The sequence below is a fragment of the Maniola hyperantus genome, chromosome 27 (genome assembly GCF_902806685.2).
Source record: "Maniola hyperantus chromosome 27, iAphHyp1.2, whole genome shotgun sequence".
Taxonomy (NCBI): Eukaryota; Metazoa; Arthropoda; class Insecta; order Lepidoptera; family Nymphalidae; genus Maniola; species Maniola hyperantus.
In genome coordinates, this window is record NC_048562.1 from 6,083,047 (window position 1) to 6,109,159 (window position 26,113).

At 37.0% G+C, this 26,113-nt stretch overlaps 4 protein-coding genes across 4 annotated transcripts in view; 2 read left to right on the forward strand and 2 right to left on the reverse strand.

Annotated features, from left to right (window-relative positions):
- The window catches only part of chb (chromosome bows), a 78,712-nt gene extending 73,117 nt beyond the window's left edge, over positions 1-5,595 (reverse strand). Inside the window, exon 1 of the mRNA XM_069508029.1 lies at positions 5,334-5,595. The gene's annotated coding sequence lies outside the window, so the exon portion shown is untranslated. The remainder of the gene's footprint in view (positions 1-5,333) is intronic.
- Cdk4 (Cyclin-dependent kinase 4) overlaps positions 1-26,113 on the forward strand; it is a 201,515-nt gene that overhangs the window by 110,733 nt on the left and 64,669 nt on the right. The gene's annotated exons all lie outside the window — the stretch shown is intronic.
- On the reverse strand, positions 6,028-13,231 carry LOC117994608 (interaptin-like). Its single transcript, XM_034982542.2, has 2 exons — positions 6,446-13,231; positions 6,028-6,090 (listed from the first exon to the last, which is right to left on the reverse strand). The coding sequence occupies exons 1-2, from the start codon at positions 13,229-13,231 to the stop codon at positions 6,028-6,030; spliced, it is 6,849 nt and encodes a 2,282-aa protein (XP_034838433.2).
- On the forward strand, positions 15,813-25,801 carry LOC117994845 (uncharacterized). The gene is made up of 7 exons (XM_069508059.1): positions 15,813-15,831; positions 16,621-16,699; positions 17,219-17,367; positions 20,136-20,404; positions 22,348-22,429; positions 24,181-24,282; positions 25,755-25,801. The coding sequence occupies exons 3-7, from the start codon at positions 17,259-17,261 to the stop codon at positions 25,799-25,801; spliced, it is 609 nt and encodes a 202-aa protein (XP_069364160.1). The 5' UTR covers positions 15,813-15,831; positions 16,621-16,699; positions 17,219-17,258.

Below are 26,113 nucleotides of genomic sequence, written 5' to 3' on the forward strand. Positions count from 1 at the left end.
GACTGACAGATAGACAGACAGACAGACAACAAACTGATCCTATAAGGGTTCCCTTTTCCTTTTGAGGTACGGAATCCTAATGATCTCTCTTTTTGCACTGCATTTAATCTGAATCCAAGAATTCCCGATCCGAAATAGCCGTAAGCAAGACTGTATCGTCACTTACCACCAGGTGAGATTGTAGTCAAGGGCTAACTTGTATCTGAATAAATAAATAAAAAAGTACTATTTGTACGAAGCGTTGCGTACTTTATTTGTAAGACGGACAGACAACAAACTGATCCTATAAGGGTTCCTTTTTCCTTTTGAGGTACGGAATCCTAATGATCTCTCTTTTTGCACTGCATTTAACCTGAATCCAAGAATTTCCGATCCGAAATAGTCGTAAGCAAGACTGTATCGTCACCTACCACCAGGTGAGATTGCAGTCAAGGGCTAACTTGTATCTGAATCAATATTATTATTATTATTTTATTACTTATAATAAAACTGTAACAGGTGAAATTCTGTACATTGAAGATATTTTGAAATTTTTTTTTCGAGGGCACTCTATAATCGATACTGAACCCAAAACTGGAATTTTTTTCATTTTTGTCTGTCTGTCTGTCTGTCTGTCTGTCTGTATCACGGCCGCGCATCACGCTGAAACTACTGAATGGATTCCAATGAAACTTGGTACGATTTGACGTCATACTATAAGGATATAGGATATAGGATACTTTTTATCCCGAAATTCAGCATGGTTCCCTTAGGAGAGGGGTTGAAAGTTAAAATGTATACTGAGCTGTAATTCATTAACGCGTAGTCCGATTTCATTCATTCTTTTTTGTTAGAAACCATACATGTTAAAACTTCAAGTGCCAACTTCTCAACCATCATCATAATAATCACGGGTAGCTTTTGTACTTTTGGATTTCAATCAGCTGTTTTAGGAATAGTTGATGTTGAATTGATATTAAAGGTACGCTTAGAATAAACTATCTCTGGTTTAGGTACCAAGCAACGACTTCATAATTCAACTCGATATCCCAACTCTTCAACCCTGATGATGCAGGGTATTGCACTCCTAAGCCACTGTTGATTGTGAGATAATATTGTAGATGCCAAACATATATACCATTATTGAACTTTAAGTTCCAACTCTTCAATACTGATGCTGCAGGGTACTGCACTCCTATTCTATGGGTTTTAGGAACTGTTGTTGGTGAATTAATATTGTACCATTTACTATTGTACCAAACCACGACTACATGGTTGAACTCCGTTCACAAAAATCCACGCACTCCATCGAAATCCTATTCTATTCCAAACTTATTCGCCAGCGTGACAGGAGTGGAGAAGGCGGATAGGGACGTGTGAGGGGTGCAACGGATCAACGTGATTTTTTCCATCATCATCAGCCTGCGGTCGTCCACTGTTGGACATAGGCTTTCCCTAAAGAGCGCCACCACACCCGGTCCTCAGCCTTCCTCACCTAGCCACTTCCCGCCAGCCTCTGTATATCGTCGGTCCATCGTGCTGGAAGGCGTCCCACACTACGCTTACTTATACCTACGCGGTCTCCACTCAAGAACTTTCCGGCTCCAACGGCCATCACCTCTACGACAGGCATGACCTGCCTTCTTTTATCCCAGAAAATAAAAGAGTTCCCACGGGCTTTTAAAAACCTACATCCACGCGGACGAAGTCGCGGGCGTCAGCTAGTAAATAAATAAAAAAGTACTATTTGTACGAAGCGTTGCGTACTTTATTTGTAAGACGGACAGACAGACAGACAGACAGATAGACGGACAGACAGACAGACGGACAGACCGACAGACGAACAGACGGACAGACGGACGGGCAGACGGACCGATGGACGGACCGACAGACGCATGGACGGACGGACGGACTGACGGACGGACGGACGGACGGACGGACGGACGGACGGACGGACAGACGGACGGACGGACAGACGGACCGACAGACAGACAGACAGAGGGTTCCGTTTTTTCCTTCTGAGGTACGGAACCCTAAAAATACAAAGAAATACCACCAGGTAGGTACCTACCTACCTATATTATTATACATATACAGGTACCTTTTTAGGGTTCCGTACTTTATAAGGAAAAAAGGGACCCTTAGGATCACTTCGTTGTCTGTCTGTCTGTCCGTCTCTCCGTCTGTGTCGTATCTGTCACACAAACCTATAGGATACTTCCCGTTGACCCAGAATCATGAAATTTAGTAGGTACGTAGGTCTTAGAGCACAAGTAAAGGAATAAATCCGAAAACCATAGATTTGTGATTACAACTTACAAAAAAAAATTAAAGTGTGTTAATGAAAAAATAATTAGTATTTTCAATTTTCAATGTATAATAAGTATACCAAGTGGGGTATTATATGAAAGGGCTTTACTGTATTGTGTGTATTCTAAAACACATTTTTATTTATTTTTATGCATAATAGTTTTTGATTTATGGAGCAAAATGTCAAAAAAATACCTGAGTACGGAACCCTTGGTGCGCGAGCAACTCGCACTTGGCCGGTTTTTTAAAATTAGATAAAATAAATAACTAAACAAAGTTACTTACCTATTGTACTAGGACCACACGAGTAGATATCCCTACTAGGACCTCAACAACAAAGTCAGGTCAATAAACCAATGAATAAAATTGGTGTCCAAATTTCAAATTCCAGAGGTCAATGTACAAAATGCAATAAGTATTTGAAGGACTTATTGACTCTGCTCTGCTCAATCTTCTACACATTTGCATAGCCACTGAATAAAAATTAATTTTATAAAATCATTACGACTTTTGTTTTTGAAAACATATTAATAACAACAGTTGTCGTCATAGAAACCACAATATTACACGCGCAGCCGCGCGCCGCTGGGCTGGCCCTTCCCTCCGCCACCCGCGCGGTGTCTAATGTTTTGGGGTGAGAAGCATGATGATTTTAGCCGAAATCTAGCGCTTGAAAAGGGTTGAACAGTAGTTTGGGAAAAGTATTTTTGAGAAAAAACTACTGAATTTAGGTTTGCAAAGTAAGTTATTTCAACTAATGAATAAATAAACTATGTCTAATGATAATTTTTTTTAGAATTTTCCTATTCCTAATCTTATTTATTTACGCCCAAAGTTGACATAAATTTAGTGTTAAAATAGGAATCTTTTGAGGCTCGTAACTTTTAAATCAATATTTTTTTCAATGTTTTAGATATCATTGAACCTAGATAATGACGAGATAAATCGATATAATTCTTAGTTTTGTGCGTACAATATCGAATATTGTTGTATTTTCCCTCCTACGTTTGTATGAAGAAAGCACCGAACTGAGCTGCCTTAAGGCACGAAACCCTAAAAATACGACTGTAGTACAGAACCCTCAGTGCGTGAGCCTGACTCGCACTTGGCCGGTTTTTTCTGAAACACAGAACCCTAAAAATTCAACAGATAAGACCAAAATAAGAACACCTTTCATATTTCTAGAGCCAAGATAGTTTAATAACCGTGGGAAAACATGTTGCCTACTTACATTCTATGTGAATGAACTTTCATATAGAATTGATTAGTAATGGATATGTTACTAGTTAGTTATAGTTACTTAAGTACTTAAGCAATATATAGCTATTAACAAAAATAAAATGTTACTTGATTCACTCTTAAAAGTAGTTTTTAGGCTTCCGTACCTCAAAAGAAAAACGGAACCCTTATAGGATCACTTTGTTGTCTGTCTGTCCATCTGTCTGTCTGTCTGTCAAGAAACCTACAGGGTACTTCATGTGACCTAGAATCATGAAATTTGGCAGGTAGGTAGTTCTTATAGCAGACATTCGGGGAAAAATCTGAGAACCATGAGTTTGATGTTACATCACACAGAAAAAATTAAATTGTGTTCATGAACAAATATTGCTATTTTCAACTTTCAAAGGAAGATTACTATACCAAGTGGGGTATCATATTATGATAGGGCTTTACTTGTGCATTCTAAAACAGATTTTTATTTATTTTTATGCATAATAGTTTTTGATTTATCGTGCAAAATACTATTATAGTATATAAAATACTATTATAGTACGAAATCCTCAGTGCACGAGTCTGACTCGCACTTGGCCGGTTTTTTTAAATCGCTGGGAAATGCGTTTACGCATTACACCCCCACCCCCCCCCCCCTTCCTATTTGTTCATAGGGGAGATTTTTCAGCTCTCTAGGCAACTTAGTGGCTCCCCTCTGCACCCTTTCCAACAATTCTATACTCTTAATGAAATATGGATTCCATAAAAAAGATAGTCATATGTGTACATACATATGTAGATTAGTATTATATAAATCTGTATTTTATAGCAAGTGAACTAATCATCATGATCAACCCATCGCCTGCTCACTGCAGAGCACGGGTCTCCTCTTAGAGTGAGAAGGGTTTGGTCCAAAAAAAATTACTTATAATCCTCTGTACATATGGTTTAGCCATAGTCCACTAAGTCGCACTGGCCATGTGCAGATTGGTAGACTTCACACTCCATTGAGAACATTCTGGAGAACTCTCAGGCATGTAGGGTTCCTCACGATGTTTTCCATCACCGTTAAAGCAAGTGTTTATTAAAACGCACCTAACTCCGAAAAGTTACAGGCCCAGGATCGAACCCCCAACCTCCGATTAGAAGGCGGACATCCTAACCACTAGGCTATCACAGCTAACTTACAGTGAACTAATATGGTTGTAAAATCGTGCACAAACATAGTTTTGCATATAATTAATATAGTCTCCGATCTGACGCCTACATGTGTTTTAAATTATGATGATCCTTTATCTTTTAAAGTTATTGTTTTCTTTTCTTTTTTACCTCTTAAGTTTAGAATACTGAATGTCTCATGGGCTTAAGGGATAGAAAGAAATAAGAAAGGGGGTTTTTTTAGAGTCCCACTAATAAGACCACAGTGCTTACCACTGCGCCAAGGAGGTTGTTACAAATAAAAAGAGAAACCGTGTTTATCTTCACTTTCTAAAGGACCTATGCACTGTTTATATCACATCTACACATGATGTCATCACATCAAGAATGAATTGAGAATTCTTGCATTAATTTTGAAATGCACCCATCCTGTTTACTAATGTATCGTAAACACGCTACTTTCTCTACGAGATCGAAGAATATCGATGAAATTAAGGTTTTTCGTGATTATTTGTTAGTTTTAGGGCGTCAAAAATGTATTGTAACATATTTTTTTTATATGGGCTGACATTTGATGATTTGCTCAACAAAGCACTGTCAATTACCCAAAATAGCGAATTTACTATGCATTTTATAAAGGAAATGAAGTATTGAACATAAAATATCATACGTACGCCGCTGTATCAATCCAATTCACAAAGATTTTACACAATCCAAAGTCTTAGATATGGCAAATGAAACCCGATTGCCATTTAGAGAAATGACCTTTAACACCACGACACAACACCTTGCACTTGCACTTTTCGGCTTTGGTTAGTGATAAATTATAGCTAAAAACACAATAGGCAATTTAAAATGGGGTTTTGTTAGAAAATTCTCACCGTTTCAAAATCACACGGAAAATATTCGGTAGGTATACGCGCATGCCCAACAAAAATTTACATCACGTGACCTGTCATGGCGTCATAGAGGATATTTTTTAATCTTCTGGTGAAAGGCAAAGGTTAAAAATTATTCAGCCTACTGTTACACTTAAGGTGGGTAACTTTGGTATAATAGCGGTGGCTTTAAGAAGACATTTTGAAGAATTTACTTGAAATCGATCGATAGTGTTAAAATATCGACAAACAAAACCATAAAATTAATTGTGGTATGTACACGTTATCTACATTAAAATGTCGTTAAACTATGAAACAATTTTAGGACAAAAAGCATCAGGAAAAAGATAAAAATTTAGATATATTAGAGTTGATTAAATCAACATTTTTTCCTATGCCAAAGTTACCGCCCATTTGTTACTAACTATACCACTAATAGAATCGGCCTACTATTCTATCTTATAAATAGAACGTAAGGAGAACTCTGACATTATTCCTGCGCAGTGGGTGAACTATAGATGTATTTGGTGGGTAGATAGTAACTCCTAAGAACCTACGAATTACAAAAATATGGACTGCAAAGGTGCTGCCGCGCATTGGTTCGTCAGGCAACCTTTCACTTTACGCGTTGTAGGAAAGAACAAGGCACTTCCGATTGTAGTCCGTCTTTTTAGATGACGTCAACATTACCAAACGTTACGTTATCCAAAAATGTATTACCAAATACCAATCAAGGAGAATTAAAGAAAAATCGGGTCATAAAAAATAATAAACAGATCTGCAGGTCATGTATTTTATTTAATTTTTCACTACATACATTTTTCCAATAATATTTTTTAATAATAATAATATCCAGGATATTGACAAGGGGGCATCTTGCAGCAAAATAAGCTTAAGCCATTACAAACTTTGCAACGCTTTTTCTTGTGCGTGCGACAAACTGGTGTTTCGCTTCTACAAAATCTTGTTCTCCCCTTTCCACACTGGCATTCTGTACTTCCATCCTCTTTATCTGATGTGCTGTTTTCTTTCCTTCTACATTTCTTTTCCACAGTTTGTGTATACTTAACAGGACCAGTACATCCTACTCGGGCAGGACTATTGGATTCTGATATCACATCCGATGGGTTAAAGAAGAAGAAAGACGGTTTTCTTTTACAACATGGTACATTCAAGTCTGATAAATGTCTTCGTGGAGTAAAAGGGGCAGTCGAAGATGATGACTGTGATGGTATAGAGAAAAGATTTGGTTCTCTCTTACTTCTCAATGGTGCTGATGATTTTGTTATTGTAATCGATGATGAAATAGGAAATCTGTCTCTCGCTTCATCATCTAATGAAGAACTAGGAACTTTAGTTTTATCGTGTTTAGTTGAACCATCGAATGAATATGATTGGTTATTGGCAATCGATTGCTCTAAAGTTGGGACTTTTTGCGTGTCCTGTTCTGAGGCCTCTTGAGGGACTTGTTGATATGTCTTTTTTTCTATTGGTTGACGTATAGTTTTATTTTGTAATGGTTTCTTTGATTTGTAAGGAGGAAGTTTCGTTATTCTGTTATTTGATATTGATGATGAATCTTGTCTTCGTCCTGACCTATTTTGCTGGAAGTGTGGTTGTCCTATTGGACTTTTAAGTACAAATGGTGGTGGAATGCTTTGCTGATCCTCTGCTGCTTTAAAGGAAGTGTCCGTTGAGTTTGACTGTAGCGTATTAATGTCTTGTACAAACGTACCGTCTTGCTCTGATAGTTTTGAATGGTCTTGTGAATTTGGAGTGAAAGACTTTGTAACTTGCCTAGTTAATGTAGGTTCTACAGGTTTGTCGGCAAAATCACTTTTGTCCATACTGGTTGACCTAAATCCAATTTTTTGATTGGGTTCTAACGTCGCCTTTTCGTCATTTGATTCCTGGTCTCTTACCGAAGAAGTTAGAACAGCTCCTCTTTTGAAATTGGAGTAATTCGTTTTAGATTCCCTGATGTTATTAGCAACTTGGCCATTAAATTGCGAGCTTTGTTTATCTTTTAAATTAGTAGTAGTTGCATCGTGATCTTTGGGCGTCATTGATAGTAATGACGTCCATTGTCCAGCTTCTGTGTTATTTTTATCTTCATTATATCTAGTTTGATGCTGTGCTGGTGCGTAGACACTTTGATTATACCTTTGATCATCATTGAATGGTGGAGGTCTCTTATATCTACTTTCTGAAACACCCGCTATTTCTGTTTCTTGAAGATTTTGTAAACTTTGAACTAATGCATTGATTTCTTTTTCTTCTACATTTTCACCTAATTTCTTTAGACATTTTACAATTACATTTTTTATTTTATTGAAGTTTTCTGTTGTATTGCTTACTTTTTCCACTTCATTCAAACGTTTAGCTAAAGTAGCTATTATTTGGTTTCTCATAAGAAGCTTATCATTACTATTACATAAGGAGTGATCATTAAAAAAATCAGTAATTAGGGTTTTTATTCGTATTTCTCGAATTTCTTCTACAATTGCGGTTTTACTAGGAGCTGGAACTTTAGCCATTTCACATAGCAAGTGATTTCCTATCATCATTGGATTATAGAAATTATTATCGTTTTGGTTTTGACAAACTTCTGTAAAATATTTTTCTACGGAAACATTTACCATCATCTTATAAAGACTGCCTTCTTCATCATTCTTGTGGTAATTGTATAAAATAAAATTATCTATGATATCATCTTTTAAACTAACTAATAAATCTTTCATTTTAGGCACTAAATTTTTTGGTTCTTTCAAGAACTTATCTACAATATTCTGCAAATCTTGTTTGTACTCATATTTGGCTTTTTCTTTTTGAATAAGAGGTTTGACAGATTTAATAGCATCTTTCAATTGTTTTTTTCTCAGATCTTTACTTTGATTGAACTCTTCTGATGTCGGTAAGGCAGACAATAGATTTTCTAACTCATCGTCAAGCAAAGCGTCATACAAGAAATCATTGTTTAACGCTTCAGGATTTACATTGAGTTCGCTTATTTTCATAATAACTTTAATAATAAGATTGTCCTTGATCACTTTTGTGTTATCTATATCTAGGGAAGTATTCGCTTGTAGTGGCAGTTGTTCACACCACACTTCGACAATATTCATAAGCATGTCTGCTGGCTTTGTGAGTCTCAGTGGAGATATTTGACAGCAAGTGGGAGAAGCAGGACATGGCCATGCTTTATTTTCAGTACTCGGACCAGCAATTTGACTAGTACCCAAAACTCCCTTGTCCTTTCTCTTGTTATTATTAATTATAAAATCTTTATACACACTTTCATTACGTTGTGTGCATTTTCTATTTCTTAAAGTTGCTTTAAGTCTTTGTAGTAATTTGTGTGCTAATTCATCAACATTGTCTTCGTGACCCGGTAACAAAGGTAACTTTAACAGCCACTTTGCAATTTCTTTGTGGATCTTACTATCAGGATTTTGTTCATACTTTTCCATTCTATGAATACGCTTAGCAAGCATAGCTCCGATTTGATCTCTTGCTAAAACTTCACCATCACTAGAAGCTGTTCTAAGAGGTAAAGTTTCAAACCAAGCATCAATTTCACATCTTGTTTTAATTTCTTCCACTTCTTCAGTGATGGATGAGTTATTCGGAAGAGGGACATTAAATAGTGCACTATACAGCTGATTAAAGAATTGATCTTTACTGAGTGGTATGGCGTTCCTTTTCTGAGCTTCTTCAAAATATTTGTCGATTTCTTTTTTTATTATTTTTTCATAACTTTCTTTAACTTCATCGAAACCATGATCAAAGTTATCAAGAATGAACAATGTTGCTAGGCGATCCTTATACATTTTGAAACCAGGACTCTCTTCTTGATAAGTTTGTACTGGATTAGGAAGTGAAATTTCAATTGTTTTTTCTAATTCTTGCTTATATTCGGTACCAGAAGCCTGTTCTCTAATTTCTATTCTCTTTTCCATTATTTTAGATACTAATAGTTGTTTCAGATCTTCTTTCACTGTTTGAAGTTTTGAATTATATGGCAGATTGCCAAGCTGCTTATCTATTTCGTCAGACAACAATTCTCGATAAAGATTATTATCAGTGAAACATTTTGGATTCATATTAAGCTCACTTAATTTTTTAAATAGATTAGTAGCTACGGTGTCTTTTATCATATTATTATTTATTTCTTCTTCCGTTTGAACTGGTAACGCAGCACACCAATTCTCTATTGTCTCTACAATAGCAGCCCCGGGGTCTTGATTGTTTTGACTAGTGTTTATTTTATTACAACACGTGTAAGGAAATTCACACATTTCCCTTGAATTCTTTTCATGATTAGCCTGAGATATTTCTTGTCTTTCCAATTTTTGTCTATTAACTATTTCCATTCGATTAAGTAATTGTTGAATAACAACGGACTCGTCGATTTCATTACTTGTGTCCAGTGGAAATTCTGATATCCATCGCATTAGGTATTCTGATAAAATTGTATTACAATTATCATGTAGAGCTTGCGATCTTTCATACATTTTTTCTGCAAGTTTACTTATCATTTTAAATCTTAAATCCCTGGAAGTTTTATCTATGATTGGTAGTATTGTTAAATCATTTAAGCAATCTGTAATCTCTTTGGCATAAGCCAGCTCAAAACTCAATCTTCTTATTGGTTCATCTGTCTCTTCAGCTTCATCAGCATTTGAGGGTGCTGGAATTTCACTTCTCATTTTATTTATTTCTTTAAAGAGCCTAGTAGATAAAGCATCTAGCTTTAATTTGTCTTCACTGAGCTCCTCATAATTTTCGCGAATATATTCTTCAATGAAATTCAATAGCTGTTTATCTGTTATATCATTACTATTTATTGAAGTAATGTTGCTTTTACAGTGTACCATTTGACAACATGGTTGAGGGCGGACTTCCTCTATTTTCTGAACTAAATCATCAACCATTGCAGTCGCATTTTGCTTATGATGAGTAGGTATTGGCAGTTGATCTACGTATTTATTTATGATCGACGCAAGATATACTCTGTATTCCGTTCCAGTTAGGCGGATCATTGTACTGTCAACGTTACTTAAATTTTTGGCTAAAGAATTTACAAATACACTGCAAATTATACTTCCATTTCTGTTAAATGTTGTTGGTAATGGAAGGGTTTTTAACCAATCAGATATGATATTAATATATTTTAATTCTCTAGATAAACTATTTGGCGTAAATATTTTATGCTGCTCATTTTCAGTAGAGTTATTATATCCTACTTTTGTTGAAGGTACACTTAGTTTTTGAAGCTCAATCTTTAATATTTCACCAAATGCTTCTCTAGCTATCGAATTTTCTTCATCGTAATAGTGTTCAATGTATTTTGCTATAAATTCCTTGAAAGCATTTTCAGAGTCGTAAGTATTATTTGCGTTTAATTCGCAACAAACTGATGTTTCTCTTTCATTTTCAAAATCTTTCGTTCCATGAGGTAAACTATCTTGATAGTGATTATTTGAAGTCGTTTCTGGTAGTAAACTATTTATTTTTTCTTTAAGTTGTTCCTTAAGTGAATTTAATTTTTGTATCTCTTCTGGTTTGATTATTTTTGTTAGCCACTCAATAATTTCTTTCGTTACATCTTTTGATGCATCTTCTGAACTGTTCTGAATATCTAAAGCGAACTCGTGAACTTGTTGATTTATAATTTCCTTGTCTGCATTTATGAATATTTCAGATGGCTGCGCGTTTATTATAATTAATATTTCATCTTCTAAAATATCCTCAGGCATGAGAGCTGCTTGAGAGGATGATGTCATTTTCATGAACTTATTAATTTTCTTCATTTGCTGGGTACCATGTGTTGGAAGTGGAATATCCATAAGTTTTTTCATAAGCTTATCAACATATGGCTTGGCATTATTGATATCGTCAAAATACTCAAATCTATTAATCCATCTGTAAATAAAGAAAGATAAATATTTTTCTTTCTCGCTCCATATTTTTGGTGCCACTGCTTCTAATTTGACTTGATCCATGATATCGCCGGCTAGACTATTTATTATTGTTTCTTCAATTATTATATCTTCTGCCTTATTACGTTTCTTTGGTAGAGTTTTTATCCAAGCTGATATCAAGGAAGATATACGTTCCTTATATGCTGTTTCTTCAGTATTAAGTTTAGGTTCACTCCTTTTAACAAGATCGGAGTGTCGTAGAAGAGACGTTTTAGAAAATTTATGAGGGTCTCGTAATTCAAGTTCCGATTTATAAACAGATAGATTGTGAAACCAAAGAGGTATTTCAACTTTTTGTTTTGAATTATAGTCATCAACACCATCAAATAAAGCGTGTGTCAGTTGATTCATTATAGCATTTACTATTTTAGCAGTTGTGATATCATATAGATCAGTTGATGATTTTAAAAGTACATGTAAATCATCTTTGATATCTTCATGGAAACCTAAACGAAGCTGGTCTATATTGTGTAAAAGTATTTCTGTTATATCATTTTCTACATTTTCAGAATGAGTCGTTACATTTTCTAAAGCATCCGCTACAATTTCGTGCAAGATCGGCTCATAGTAACTTTCAATATCTACATAATGACCAATTCTTTGATCAATACAGTAGTATGAATATTTAGTATTGCTTCTTGAATGAGGTGCTTCACCATTTGTTTTTTCTAGTAGTAATGCTGTTGCGAGATTATCTATTAATTTATTAAAATATTTACCATTAGTAGCAAGTGCAACCATGAAGTAATCGTACAGGAAATTCAAAATCTCTGCTTTCAAGAGTAGTTTGTATCTTGGGGAATTCATCTTTTTAATCAGCAAAGGTTTCAATCTATTGAACAAGACATCGGTAAGGATCTTTTTATCATTTTGTTCTACATTTCTTTCGCTTTTTTGAATAATTTGTATCAACCAAGTAGATATTTTCTCTTTGCAAACGTCTTCATTAATTTCGGGTTTGTGTTGTTTATTGATGTTTAAATTCGGTTGTCCGTAAATTTGTCCATAATACGGCTGCATGTTATGAAAACTATTTTGAACTTGTGCATCTACAAGTTTTATATCATCAGGATTCTTGTTTTGAAAATCAGGCCTATGAAAAGTTCTATATCTATCAGTGAAGGCATATAGGGACGTGTTTGTTCCGATATCCTTTGTTTGATTATTTATCAAATAATAATCGGAAGATGTTTTGTTTTCTCTCCGCGTTTTATTATTATTTAACAGCGATGTATTAGTGACACTATCTCTGACTGCTGGTGTCTTCGGATTTTTACTATCCCTACCAAAATTATCTGTGTTTCTTGATCTATTAATCATTTTTTTGTTAAGCTCATGTATTTTATGAATAAGCTTTAGTTTTAGACTATCCAATGAGGAATCACGTTTCTTTATATTAGAATTAGGTGGTAGTGAATCTAAAAACTTGCCAACTTCAACTGATAGTTTTGCTTCGTAATAATCTTCGTTTACCTCAGGTTTAAGTCTATGAACTTTTTCTATTAGTTCATTAAGTATGTTTTGTTTAAGGTTTTCAGCGCTTGGATTTGGATATTTTGGTAAATCTTCAGCCCATATAAAAATTTCACCTTCTAAAGCTTCTCTATAACTCGGTTGTCTAAGGGGTTTCAGTTCTTCTATTGTAAGATCGGTTGTAGAGGTCTGTCCATCTGAATTTATTATTTCTACGCTGGGGGTTCTTAAATTCATTGGTGTTGTTAAAGTGCCAAACTGTAAATAAGTAAAGATTTGTTTATAATTATCTTAATTGCTAGTAAACTAATAAGTATACGGGCACATTGTGAAAGTAGCTCTAAAATTACTATTTCTATGGCTCTTGGCGTTAATCGCAAGATAACACATTTTAAAGTCCTCCTGAGAATGCTCCGGCATTGGAGTGAAACACACGTTGAGTGTTTTGGAAGATTCGTGTGGTCTATGTGATGTTACTTGCTTTTCCTGCTTCTTTAGTAGTGGAAGGGCAAGCGATGCATGTCGCAAGTTGCACGTTGTATCATACAGATTCGTCTGTTTTGTCGGATTATATAGCGAATTAAGCTTTACATTCCTTGTCATGGAAATAATATATTTTGATAGTTCCTTATCATGAACTCCCGCAAAGTAGCGTCTACTCACTCAGCTCAGATGATAGGTACACCAAAAATCGGTCAAGTGCGCGTCAGACTAGCACTAGCAGGGTTCCGTACCATCGTAAAATAAATAACATTTTAAATTTTTTTTAATTTTCATGGCAGCGATGTTTAGTGTTTGTTGTTATAGCGGCAATAGAATTCAGGTCTCTACATATTATTATGGTTCACGAGATACATCCTTCTTACAGACAGATTGACGGATGGACGGACGGATAGCGGAGTCTTAGTAATAGGGTCCTGTTGATCCCCTTCGGGTACGGAACCCTAACATTCGACTCCTATCTAATAACTACTGTTTCATCTTACGTGATGAGAACAATACTTACAGATTTCCTATCTGTAACGTGTTGGTTGCTGACTGAGGGTCTGGAGTTGGAATGATGTGACGTCACATGCTGGTTCAGTCGCTCCTTCAGCGCTGGACACTCATCCTCATTACAGGCCTTTAAAAATCGGTCAAGTGAAAGTGAAGCGAATCGAACTCCTTTTTGGAAGTCGGTTAAAAACTAAAGCTACCTACGAGGGTTCCAAGTGCGCTCAGGGGTCTGTTTATATAAAGAACTAGCTTATGCTCGCGACTTCGTCCGCGTGGACTACACGAATTTCAAATCCCTAATTTCACCCCCTTAGGGGTTGAATTTTCAAACCCTTTCTTGGCGGATGCCTACGTCATAATACTATTATTATTAAGCCTTTATTGCTGATAGTTTTTTCTTTTTATAGGGTTCCGTACCTCAAAAAGAAAAACGGAACCCTTATAGGATCATTGTATATTATGGATTTCCGCAAAAGTAGGTAACGCCTGCTTTTATACAACATTTGAAATCGAATGTCTTTTTAGGGTTCCGTACCTCAAAAGGAAAAGTGGGGTATCATATGAAAGGGATTTATTTTAGGCATACTTAATAGTTTTTGATTTATCGTGCAAAATGTCGATAAAATAGATTGAAGTACGGAACCCTCGGTGCGTGAGCCTGACACGCACTTGGCCGGTTTTTTAGGTCCAGAAATACTATAAACAATGATCTTACGACGCAAGACTTGATCTTTAACGTAAGGTTCCGTATGTCCATGAGTTTTGAGGTTCCTTCGGATTGCTTCCTTATTAAGTACCTACCTAAATGAAAATTCGAACCTGAATTGAGATTTTTTTGTAGTTTTTATAAAAATATTTAATTTTTTTTCATTTATTAACTTTTATATAAATATTATCACATTTTCTGTTAAAATAAAAGTTCTTATCAAAATACTGTCATTAAAGATGTCAAAAAGAAGCATTGATAACTGTGATTGATAAGGCATTGATACACAGACAGAAGATCGAAAAGATCTAAAGCGAGGTTTAGACTAGCAAGAACTTCTTGCAAGTTATTCCGCAAGTACTTACAGAACTATTTACACTACGAGCAATATTGTACATGTACATACATTTGTGACTTGCGGCAAGTCAAAAGTCATAAATTGAAATAAAATGCATATCCTATGATAATAGGTTTATTCTGTTTAATTATTCTGTTTGTTTATTAAATTTAGAATGTAGAAACTATGAAGTTTTGATATCACCACATCCAGCAAGTTACAAAACTTGCGGAAGTGAGCTTGACGTGATTGTTTACACGGTAGGAATAGCTTGCGGAAGTCAACTTCTGCAGGTTTTATTGCTAATCTAAACCTCGCTTAAAGAAAATCGAAAATAGATAATATCCTGGGGCCATGGAGTCTTAGTGCTAAAAAATTTTTACGAGACATTTCACCGCGATTAATAACCTCATCGGGTGACAGAAGGGCTGGCTCATTTTTTGCGCAACGGATCAGCCTGGCTGTCCAGGGCGGAAATGCAGCCAGTTTTCTTTGCACCATTCCACGCGGGCATGATTTGTATAGTAATTAGATAAGGTAGCTAGCTTTAAGTTTTATTGTAATATTTTCATTAAAAAAAAAATATCATGATCAAGTTAAAACTCTATGGTTAAAACTCAATAAAATAGAAGATTGGTAGAAGAATAAAAATCTGTCATAAAAGTACTGAAATCAGAAATTGAAAGCAGTAAAATGGCACTTGAATTCTAAATTTTCGTAAAAAAAACCGTTTTTGAGTCTCGTTAAACGTACTTAGATTTAAGAAAATTCTTATAAAACACAAACCCTCCGGGAAATGTAAGTCAATAAGTTGTTCAATTGCGGTGATAGCTAGCCCCACGGAACAGAAGTGGCTAGCCCGCACCGGGTTGGCGCGGGCGCTGTGCGGGAGTGCGGGGCGTGCCCACCCTGATTGCCATCTCAACCTGTCGCGTACTATATGTAGTTATCCTAACGTAACGCCCACCGACTTTTTGTCCTGTTCATTTATACGGGAATAGCTTATGCTCGCGACTTTGTCCGAGTGGACTACACAAATTTCAAACCCCTATTTCACCTCTTTAGGGGTTGAATTTTCAAAAATCCTTTCTTAGCGGATGCCTACGTCATAGTAGCTATCTGCAGGCCAAATTTCAGCCCGATCCGTCCAGTAGTTTGAGCTGTGCGTTGATAGATCAGTCAGTCAGTCAGTCACCTTTTCATTTAATATATTATATTTAGATTGCGTAACATAGAGAGCTCTATGTACTACTCTCTCCGTGGTAGTTTTTTTAAAATCATTATAGGCGTACGCTAGACCACAACCACACCTGATGGAAAGTGATGATGAGGATTAAGATGGTTTTAAAGTTTAAACGTGTTACTTGTAGCTGTCATCCCAGTTATCATATATCTTTAGGTCGAATTCGTAAAACCTGCAACAATCATTATTACAATCTCAATTGTTGTGATTGGCTGAGTTTGTGCTATTCTTGTTGCAACAATGCATTGTAGCCAATAGTGAGCGAGCGTCAACCAATCAGAGGTGATTGCGATCGTGACATTCTACCGCAGTCGAGCAGCTATATTACTTCTCCCACTTTCCAGGCCTGTTCCTAGTTGTCAAAACTATCAGGGCGTGTACCGGCCTGACTGCTTCTCCTCGTCTCGCCTGATGAAGATGACTGTAAGTAACGTGGTGAAACGATAAGACTATGAAAGAATGAAAGAAAAAAAAAGTGTTTATTTGGTGCCGCTTGTTCTCCCGCCTGCTCGTTTGCTCGCTATTTTTTAAATAAAAATAGCGAGCAAACGAGCAGGCGGGTCACCTGATGTTATGTGATTACCGCCGCCCATGAACATTTGCAGGACCAAAGCTTCACCAATGCGTAGCCGGCCTTTCAGGAATTAGTTGGTCCGCCCCTTGAACAACCCCATGTTGTAATCTAATGGGAACACCACCGAAGGGAGTTGATTCCACAGTTTGCATTTGCGTGTCTACTTTCGATCGAAATGTCAAACTTGTAATCATTTTTGTAATTGTAATAATTATTATTCTTCTACTTCTTATTTTGCTTTGTGGCGTAATAAATTGTTGTTGCAATTTTGTCGACTTATCAAATTCAGTTACGTTCTGTCATGCTGCATGTTGCCGTAACGCTGTATATCTGTTCAAAAGCTTTAAAAAAATTTGTGCCTGTTTCAGCATATACCCATAAGCTCTGAGTGGATCTGATGGTAACGCGATGGAAGGTGGTGAGGGTATGGTGGCGGTGGTGCGCGGACTGAAGGACGCGGGGCTTGCGGTGACGTTGTTGGACTCTGGGCGACAGTACAGTCTCCTGCCTGACGCTGGTAAACGATTGACTGAAAATAAATAAAAATCTGTTTTAGAATGTACAGGTTTTATATTATGATACCGTACTCGGTATATTGAAAGTTGAAAATAAGTACATACCTACTACTTAATTTAAAAAAATTAAAAAAAATTTGTTCATGACCACATTATTTTTGTGATGTAACCACAAATTCACGGATTTCGAATTTTTTTTCTTACATCTACACTAATATTATAAAGAGGAAAACTTTGTTTGTTTGTTTGTACTGAATAGGCTCAAAAACTACTGGACCGATTTTAAAAATTCTTTCACCATTCGAAAGCTACATTATCCACGAGTAACATAGGCTATATTTTATTTTGGAAAAAATTAGGGTTCCGTAAGATATTTGGGTTTTTCGGACACAAGGTGTAAAAAATCAACCAGAAAAGTTACTTATTTTGCGTACGCTGCCTAAACTATAAAAGATAGAACCATAAAATGTTCTAATTAATCGTAGATCTTATAAATATCTACAAAAAAGTCCGCGACACACTATACCCATCTATGTCGAGTGAGGCACAGCAACCATTTTTTTATTTAAAAATCTTGAATTTTTTTTGGACTACATTTAAACGCGTTTATTTTACTCATGCTATTAATCCTTATCAAAATAAATGATTTCATCACTAAGAACAGTTTATGGAGATAATATTTGGTCTTTGAATGATTAAAATTGGACGTTTGGTTTTGAAGTTATGGCGAAATTAAAATATTACGATTTCTGCTGCACGGCCCGTTGTCTACACTAATATTATAAAGAGGAAAACTTTGTTTGTTTGTTTGTTTGTTTGTTTGTTTGTTTGTTTGTACTGAATAGGCTCAAAAACTACTGGACCGATTTTAAAAATTCTTTCACCATTCGAAAGCTACATTATCCACGAGTAACATAGGCTATATTTTATTTTGGAAAAAAATAGGGTTCCGTAAGATATTTGGGTTTTTCGGACACAAGGTGTAAAAAATCAACCAGAAAAGTTACTTATTTTGCGTACGCTGCCTAAACTATAAAAGATAGAACCATAAAATGTTCTAATTAATTGTAGATCTTATAAATATCTACAAAAAAGTCCGCGACACACTATACCCATCTATGTCGAGTGAGGCACAGCAACCATTTTTTTATTTAAAAATCTTGAATTTTTTTGGACTCCATTTAAACGCGTTTATTTTACTCATGCTATTAATCCTTATCAAAATAAATGATTTCATCACTAAGAACAGTTTATGGAGATAATATTTGGTCTTTGAATGATTAAAATTGGACGTTTGGTTTTGAAGTTATGGCGAAATTAAAATATTACGATTTCTGCTGCACGGCCCGTTGTATTATATAAAGAGGTAATGTCGTTAAGTTTGTTTGTAGGGGGTAATCTTTAGAACTACTGAACCGATTTTAAAAATTCTTTCACCAGTAGAAAGCTACATTATTCCTGAGTGACATAGGCTATACGGGATCTTTAAAAACCTAAATCTACGCGGGCGAAGCCGCGGGGATCAGCTAGTATTATATAAAGAGGTAATGTCGTTAAGTTTGTTTGTAGGGGGTAATCTTTAGAACTACTGAACCGATTTTAAAAATTCTTTCACCAGTAGAAAGCTACATTATTCTTGAGTGACATAGGCTATACGGGATCTTTAAAAACCTAAATCTACTCGGGCGAAGCCGCGGGGATCAGCTATGTGTTATAAGACTTAGCTACACCTACCAAATTTCATGATTCTAGGTAGGGAAGTAGGTATCCTAAGTATAGGTTTCTTGACAGACAGACAATGAAGATATTTTATAAGTGTTCCTTTTTCCTTTTGAGGTACAGAACCCTAAAAACCAATTGACGTTAGGCTCCCAAGCGCTAGAATGGCAACCTCACAACGAAAATCGCAGCGCTGGAATAGAATAGAATAGAATATGTTTTTATTCAAGTAGACTTTTTACAAGCGCTTTCGAATAGTCGGGTAGTTTTAATTTACCACTGGTTCGAAATACCCCCCACTAGGTGGACATCGAAATACCCCCCACTAGGTGGACATCGAAATACCCCCACTAGGTGAACATCGAAATACCCCCCACTAGGTGGACATCGAAATACCCCCCACTAGGTGGACATCGAAATACCCCCCACTAGGTGGACATCGAAATACCCCCACTAGGTGGACATCGAAATACCCCCCACTAGGTGGACATCGAAATACCCCCACTAGGTGGACATCGAAATACCCCCCACTAGGTGGACATAGAAATACCCCCCACTAGGTGGACATCGAAATACCCCCCCTCTAGGTGGACATCGAAATACCCCCCACTAGGTGGACATCGAAATACCCCCCATTAGGTGGACATCGAAATACCCCCACTAGGTGGACATCGAAATACCCCCACTAGGTGGTCATCGAAATACCCCCACTAGGTGGACATCGAAATACCCCCCACTAGGTGGACATCGAAATACCCCCCACTAGGTGGACAGACGACATCGAGTCGCAACTCGCAGGCGGACCAAGACCGTGGCGTGTGGAAGTCTGTATAATATTATGTCCAGCTGCAGTAGACTCTATCGGAAACACTAGGTATACTAAACGGAAAGTAATACTCTGTTTTGTCTTTTTCCTTCATTATGTCAAATAACTGATGACAGAGAAAGACAAAATAAAGTATAATAACGATTCCACCGTTATTCCACGTTTAAATTGTTAGGCAGAAAATCACCAGGCAATTTTGATCTGCAAAATTCCCAATTTTTACAGTGCTTCATTCCGACGTACCGCAAGTGAACTTGAACCACCAGGAAGCGTACCGGTACGCGAGTCACCAGACTTCATCCCAGTATCCGGGTCACCAGACCTCACCCCAGTATCCGGGTCACCAGGCGGGGGTCCAGTACGGAGGTCACCAGGCAGAAGCCCAGTACGGAGGCCATCAAGCAGCGTACCAGTACGCAGCCGACCACGACGTGTCGACACGACGAGACAGCGGAGTACAGGCAACAGATGGACGATATGCTAGCACTTATAGGGTTAGATCTTTTTTTACACTGTCCTTTTCCACGTTGGTCTAGCAACTATTTTGATTTTAGATCCTAAGGTTTTAGTTTCTAATCCCAGCTAAGTGCCTCAGAGTAAAACAACTGATCGACAGTAGGCCTTATTATAAATGCGAAAGTGTGTTTGTTTGTTTATTGGTTTGTTGGTTTGTCCATCAATCACGTCGCAACGGTGCAACGGATTGACGTGATTTTTTGTGTGGGTATAGATAAAGACCTGGAGAGTGACATAGACTACTTTTATCCCGGAAAATCAAAGAGTTCCCACGGGATTTTTAAAAACTTAATTCCACGCGGACGAAGTCGCGGGCATCAGCTAGTTTTTTTTAATATTTTTACCAGCAGAAGACCGTAGACCTTTAGCCTATGTCACTTTCCTGGTCTTTGACAATAACCATGCAATATATCTGATCTGATCCTCCGTCGATCCTTTCCTCCGTTGCGACGTGATTGAAGGACAAACAAACATACTTTCGTATTCATAATAGGGGTAGTTCCGGGATAAAAGTAGCCTATGTCACTTTCCTTAAAAAAATTTTTTGTGTGATCTAGTTAACCCTAAATTCACGGTTTTGAGATTTTTCGCTAAATGTCAGCTATAAGATCTACTTACCTGCCAAATTTCATGATTCTAGGTCCACGGGAAGTACCCTGTAGGTTTCTTGACAGAAAGACGGACAGACAGACAGCCAGACAGACAGACAGGCAGACAGACAACAAAGTGATCCTATAAGGATTCCGTTTTTCCTTTTGAGGTACGGAACCCTAAAAATCACGCAAAAAATCACGTCGATTCATTGCTCCATTGCAACGTGATTGAAGGACAAACCAACAAACCAACAAACAAACACACTTTCGCATTAATAATAGGGGTAGAGGTATAACCTAGTACGCGACAGGTCGAGATGGCAATCGGGGTGGGGACGCCCTGGACACCCGGACACCCCCCGTGCAGACCCGGTGCGAGCGAGCGCGGGTGACGTACTGGTGTGCGGGGTTACAATTATTAGTTGTTTAAAAATGTTCAGATAATGAGCTTTTCAGAAATGTATAATACTTCACATATATTCCTACAAAGTTTAACTTTAAAATCACTTTGAATGTGATGAAGTGAACTGGCTTAACATGGACGTCCGTAAAAATAAAAAAGTTTGTGGCCTTGCAAATAAAAAACTTTATATTATTAGTGCAAAATTTCTACATTATAGTTTAGTTAGACTCTTAAACTAATAAATAAACTAAAAAAAATATGAACTTTGCGACATTGACAAAAACGATTTTTGATATGGCGTTGTACTACCATTTTCCACAGTGCGGCGTTGCGGCGGCGGTGCGGCGTCGCTGCGTCGTCTTACATAGAAATATCTGTGGCATGTCACACGATGCGCTCCGGCGCCGCACCGGACTTGCAACCACCGAGACAAGGCGGGGAGGGGTGAATGCGTTGCGTCGTCGGAGCGGCACCGCTCAGTTGTTTTTATTAACAGACTGTCCAACGCTGCTACGGCGCCGCTTCGACATAACAACGTTGCGGCGCCGCACCGCTCGTGTGCCCGCTGATACGGTGAAATCTTTGCGGTGCGGTACCGCAACGCATCGTTTGCCCCCAGTCATACGCATATAAAATCTCAAGTTCCTAGACTTAGCCGTTTGAGCTGTAAGTAGGTACTGTTAGACGGATAAAAACTAGTTGATTGTATTTTCTATGGCGTGCTCTGCGGAGTAGCAAATCTATGGGAACCGTCACTCAAAAAAATGGCGCGGGAAAAGAGTAGTTTGGTCCTGTGTTGATATAACTAAGAATTACTATGTGAACAGTGAATGAAAGCCTTCTAAAGTATATCAAAGTGGTTTTCATTCTAATAGTACGTTGACGTGTCGCTGTCAGCCAGTCAGTTGCTCCTTTTTGTTTCCAGATGATGCATTGCCACGTGACCCCAACCTCCCCCCCGGAACTGGTGACGGAATTCCCCCCACAGAAGACTGAGCTTAGTCCTGGTAATCATTTCCCTCTCTCTTTTGTTTTAGCTGCTTTATACTCTGCGTATGCTTCTGGATAGTGAAGAGTGTAGTTCAGTCACATATTATATTCTATGAAAAAGGTAAATCTTTGAAACTTTTAAATAACTTAATTAGTAACTAACTTACTTATAAATGGTGTGATCAGAACGCTAGCCAAAACGAAGACAGCTGATATTACTGATATGATACCAGAAAAAAAAACCGGCCAAGTGCGAGTCAGGCTCGCGCAATGAGGGTTCCGTACTACAGTCGTATTTTTTCAACATTTTGCACGATAATTCAAAAACTATGATGCATAAAAATAAATAAAAATCTGTTTTAGAATGTACAGGTGAAAACCTTTCATATGATACCCCACTTGATATAGCCACTCTATATATAGATTCTAGGTCAACGAGAAGTACCCTGTAGGTTTCTTGACAGACAGATAGACAGACAGATAACATAGTGATCCTATAAGGGTTCCGTTTTTCCTTTTGAGGTACGGAACCCTAAAAACGAAAAAAAACCTAAATTTTGTAAAAGTTCACGTAAAAATAAACGTTCATGCAAAAAACATCTGACTGACGCTAGAGGCGCGTAAGTAGGCCATTCGGAGTCAATGCCACGTCGTAGGTGGGGGCATTGATCCCAATTTTGAACGATAAAAGTACATTGCGGGTTTGAGAAATACTAAATCACTAAAACTACAAAATGAGGCAAATGGTTATTGGTATTGGATTGTGTTTAGGTAGTATAACAATTTAACGCTAAGTTTTTGCTACCGTTCTGGTTACACCCTGTATTTTTTTTTTATTATTTAGACAACAAACAGCTAAACATATTATTACATAGTTTTAACCTTAATCTAGAAATTTCATTCAGCCAGTGAAGTTTTCAAAAAAATTTATAAATACTAGTTCCTACTTATCCCGATCGGGTAGATATAATTATATTTAACTTTGGCTATTGTTTTATGCTACTGCTATGATAAGCAGTGATAGCCTAGTGGTTAGGACGTCCGCCTTCTAATCGGAGGTCGGGGTTTCGATCCCGGGCACGCACCTCTAACTTTTCGGAGTTATGTGCGTTTTAATTAATTAAATATCACTTGCTTTAACGGTGAAGGAAAACATCGTGAGGAAACCTGCATGCCTGAGAGTTCTCCATAATGTTCTCAAAGGTGTGTGAAGTCTACCAATCCGCACATGGCCAGCGTGCAGTGGCGTGCAGCTCATAGAAGCATAAACGCACTGCTTACCCTCATTATAATAAATCAATGCTTAATTTTCAGTATAACCTGCCGTAAAATAAGTTCATACCTAAATGCTTACCCTGGCTTGAACTCCTGTGCACGCCACTGCCAGCGTGGTATACTATGGCCATAACCCTTCTCACTCTGAGAGGAGACCCGCGCTCTGTAGTGAGCCGGCGATGGGTTGATCATGATGATGATGATTGTTTTATGTAATACTAGCTTATGCTCGCGACTTCGTCCGCGTGGACTACGAAATTAATTTCAAACCACTATTTCACCCCTTTAGGAGTTAAATTTTCAAAAATCCTTTCTTAGCGGATGCCTACGTCATAATAGCTATCTGCATGCCAAATTTCAGCCCGATCCGTCCAGTAGTTTGAGCTGTGCGTTGATAGATCAGTCAGTCAGTCAGTCAGTCATTCAGTCAGTCAGTCAGTCAGTCACCTTTTCCTTTTATATATATAGATGAACTGCTGTATTTTTGTGGCAGGTCGTGACAATTTCCAAATTGGAGGGCCCGGCAGCGGGCAGGCTTGTTGTCAATCTACAAAGTGTAACAGTTTTGGAGGCGCCATGTGCTGGTCTGACAGAGGTATCTATTCGTTTCATACATACTTTTTAACCGACTTCAAAAAAAGGAGGAGGTTCTCAATTCGTCGGAATCTTTTTTTTTTTTTTTTTTTTATGTATGTTCCCCGATTACTCGAAGACGCCTGGACCGATTTTGAAAATTATTTTTTTGTTTGAAAGGGTATACTTCAAAGTTGGTCCCATTTCAATTTGGTGAAGATCTGATGAACATCTTCGAAGATAGATACTGGAACTCCTCAACGGATAAGAGTAAATTGCTCGCGATCAGTGTAATAGCTTAGTAAACAGTAGATTTTTAACCAGTCATAGCATAATTCCATGGGACCACTAAAAATTGTGAAACAAATTTTTTTTACAAAAAAAATAAAAACCGACTTCGATACACAAACACTAAAAATTGAAAAATAATTTAATTTATTACCGAATATATTATGTATACAAGAGTATAGTTCCATAATAATATTTTTGGGGTCGGTGCCAATGAGTTGCCATTGTGGAGTCTCATAAAAATATGAAGTCTAGACGATTCGCGCAGCTAAAGCTAATTGGCACCGGCACCAAAAAGTATTATTATGGAACTATATTAACTCTTGTATTCACTCTTGTTTTACCTATAAGATACCTATTCACTCTTGTTTTACCTATAAGATACCTATTCACTCTTGTTTTACCTATAAGATACCTATTCACTCTTGTTTTACCTATAAGATACCTATTCACTTTTGTTTTACCTATAAGATACCTATTCACTTTTGTTTTACCTATAATATACCTATTCACTTTTGTTTTATCTATAAGATACCTATTCACTCTTGTTTTACCTATAAGATACCTATTCACTCTTGTTTTACCTATAAGATACCTATTCACTTTTGTTTTACCTATAAGATACCTATTCACTCTTGTTTTACCTATAAGATACCTATTCACTCTTGTTTTACCTATAAGATACCTATTCACTTTTGTTTTACCTATAATATACCTATTCACTTTTGTTTTATCTATAAGATACCTATTCACTCTTGTTTTACCTATAAGATACCTATTCACTTTTGTTTTACCTATAAGATACCTATTCACTTTTGTTTTACCTATAATATACCTATTCACTTTTGTTTTATCTATAAGATACCTATTCACTCTTGTTTTACCTATAAGATACCTATTCACTCTTGTTTTACCTATAAGATACCTATTCACTTTTGTTTTACCTATAAGATACCTATTCACTCTTGTTTTACCTATAAGATACCTATTCACTCTTGTTTTACCTATAAGATACCTATTCACTTTTGTTTTACCTATAAGATACCTATTCACTCTTGTTTTACCTATAAGATACCTATTCACTCTTGTTTTACCTATAAGATACCTTTTTTTTTTTTTTTTTTTTTTTTTTTTTCGTAGGAGGGGAAAATCCTCATGGACATAGTGCCGGACTCCTACCGACTAAAAACCCCTCCTTTCTTCAAGCAATAACGTTCCCGCCTTGTTGGCCTACCATTACTGCCGCGGTCTGACTCATCTTCCTTCTCTTTCGTCTTTCTCTTTTCTTTCCATTATGATTTCTATATATCTCTGGATTGTCACCCACTTCTTTTTCTCTTCCAGAATAGTATTTACGAGGCTCTCCACCCTAAACTCGTCTCCCAGCTCGTCCACGACATTCTTTCTTTCTACCTCAAACTGAGGACACCGGAACAATGTATGTTCCGCATCGTCTATTGGTTCAATGCAGTACATACATTTACTACTGTCCCTTTTTTTTATACGCTCTGTGTACTGCATAAACACCCCGTGTCCTGTGAAACATTGTGTCATCCGGAACGTCA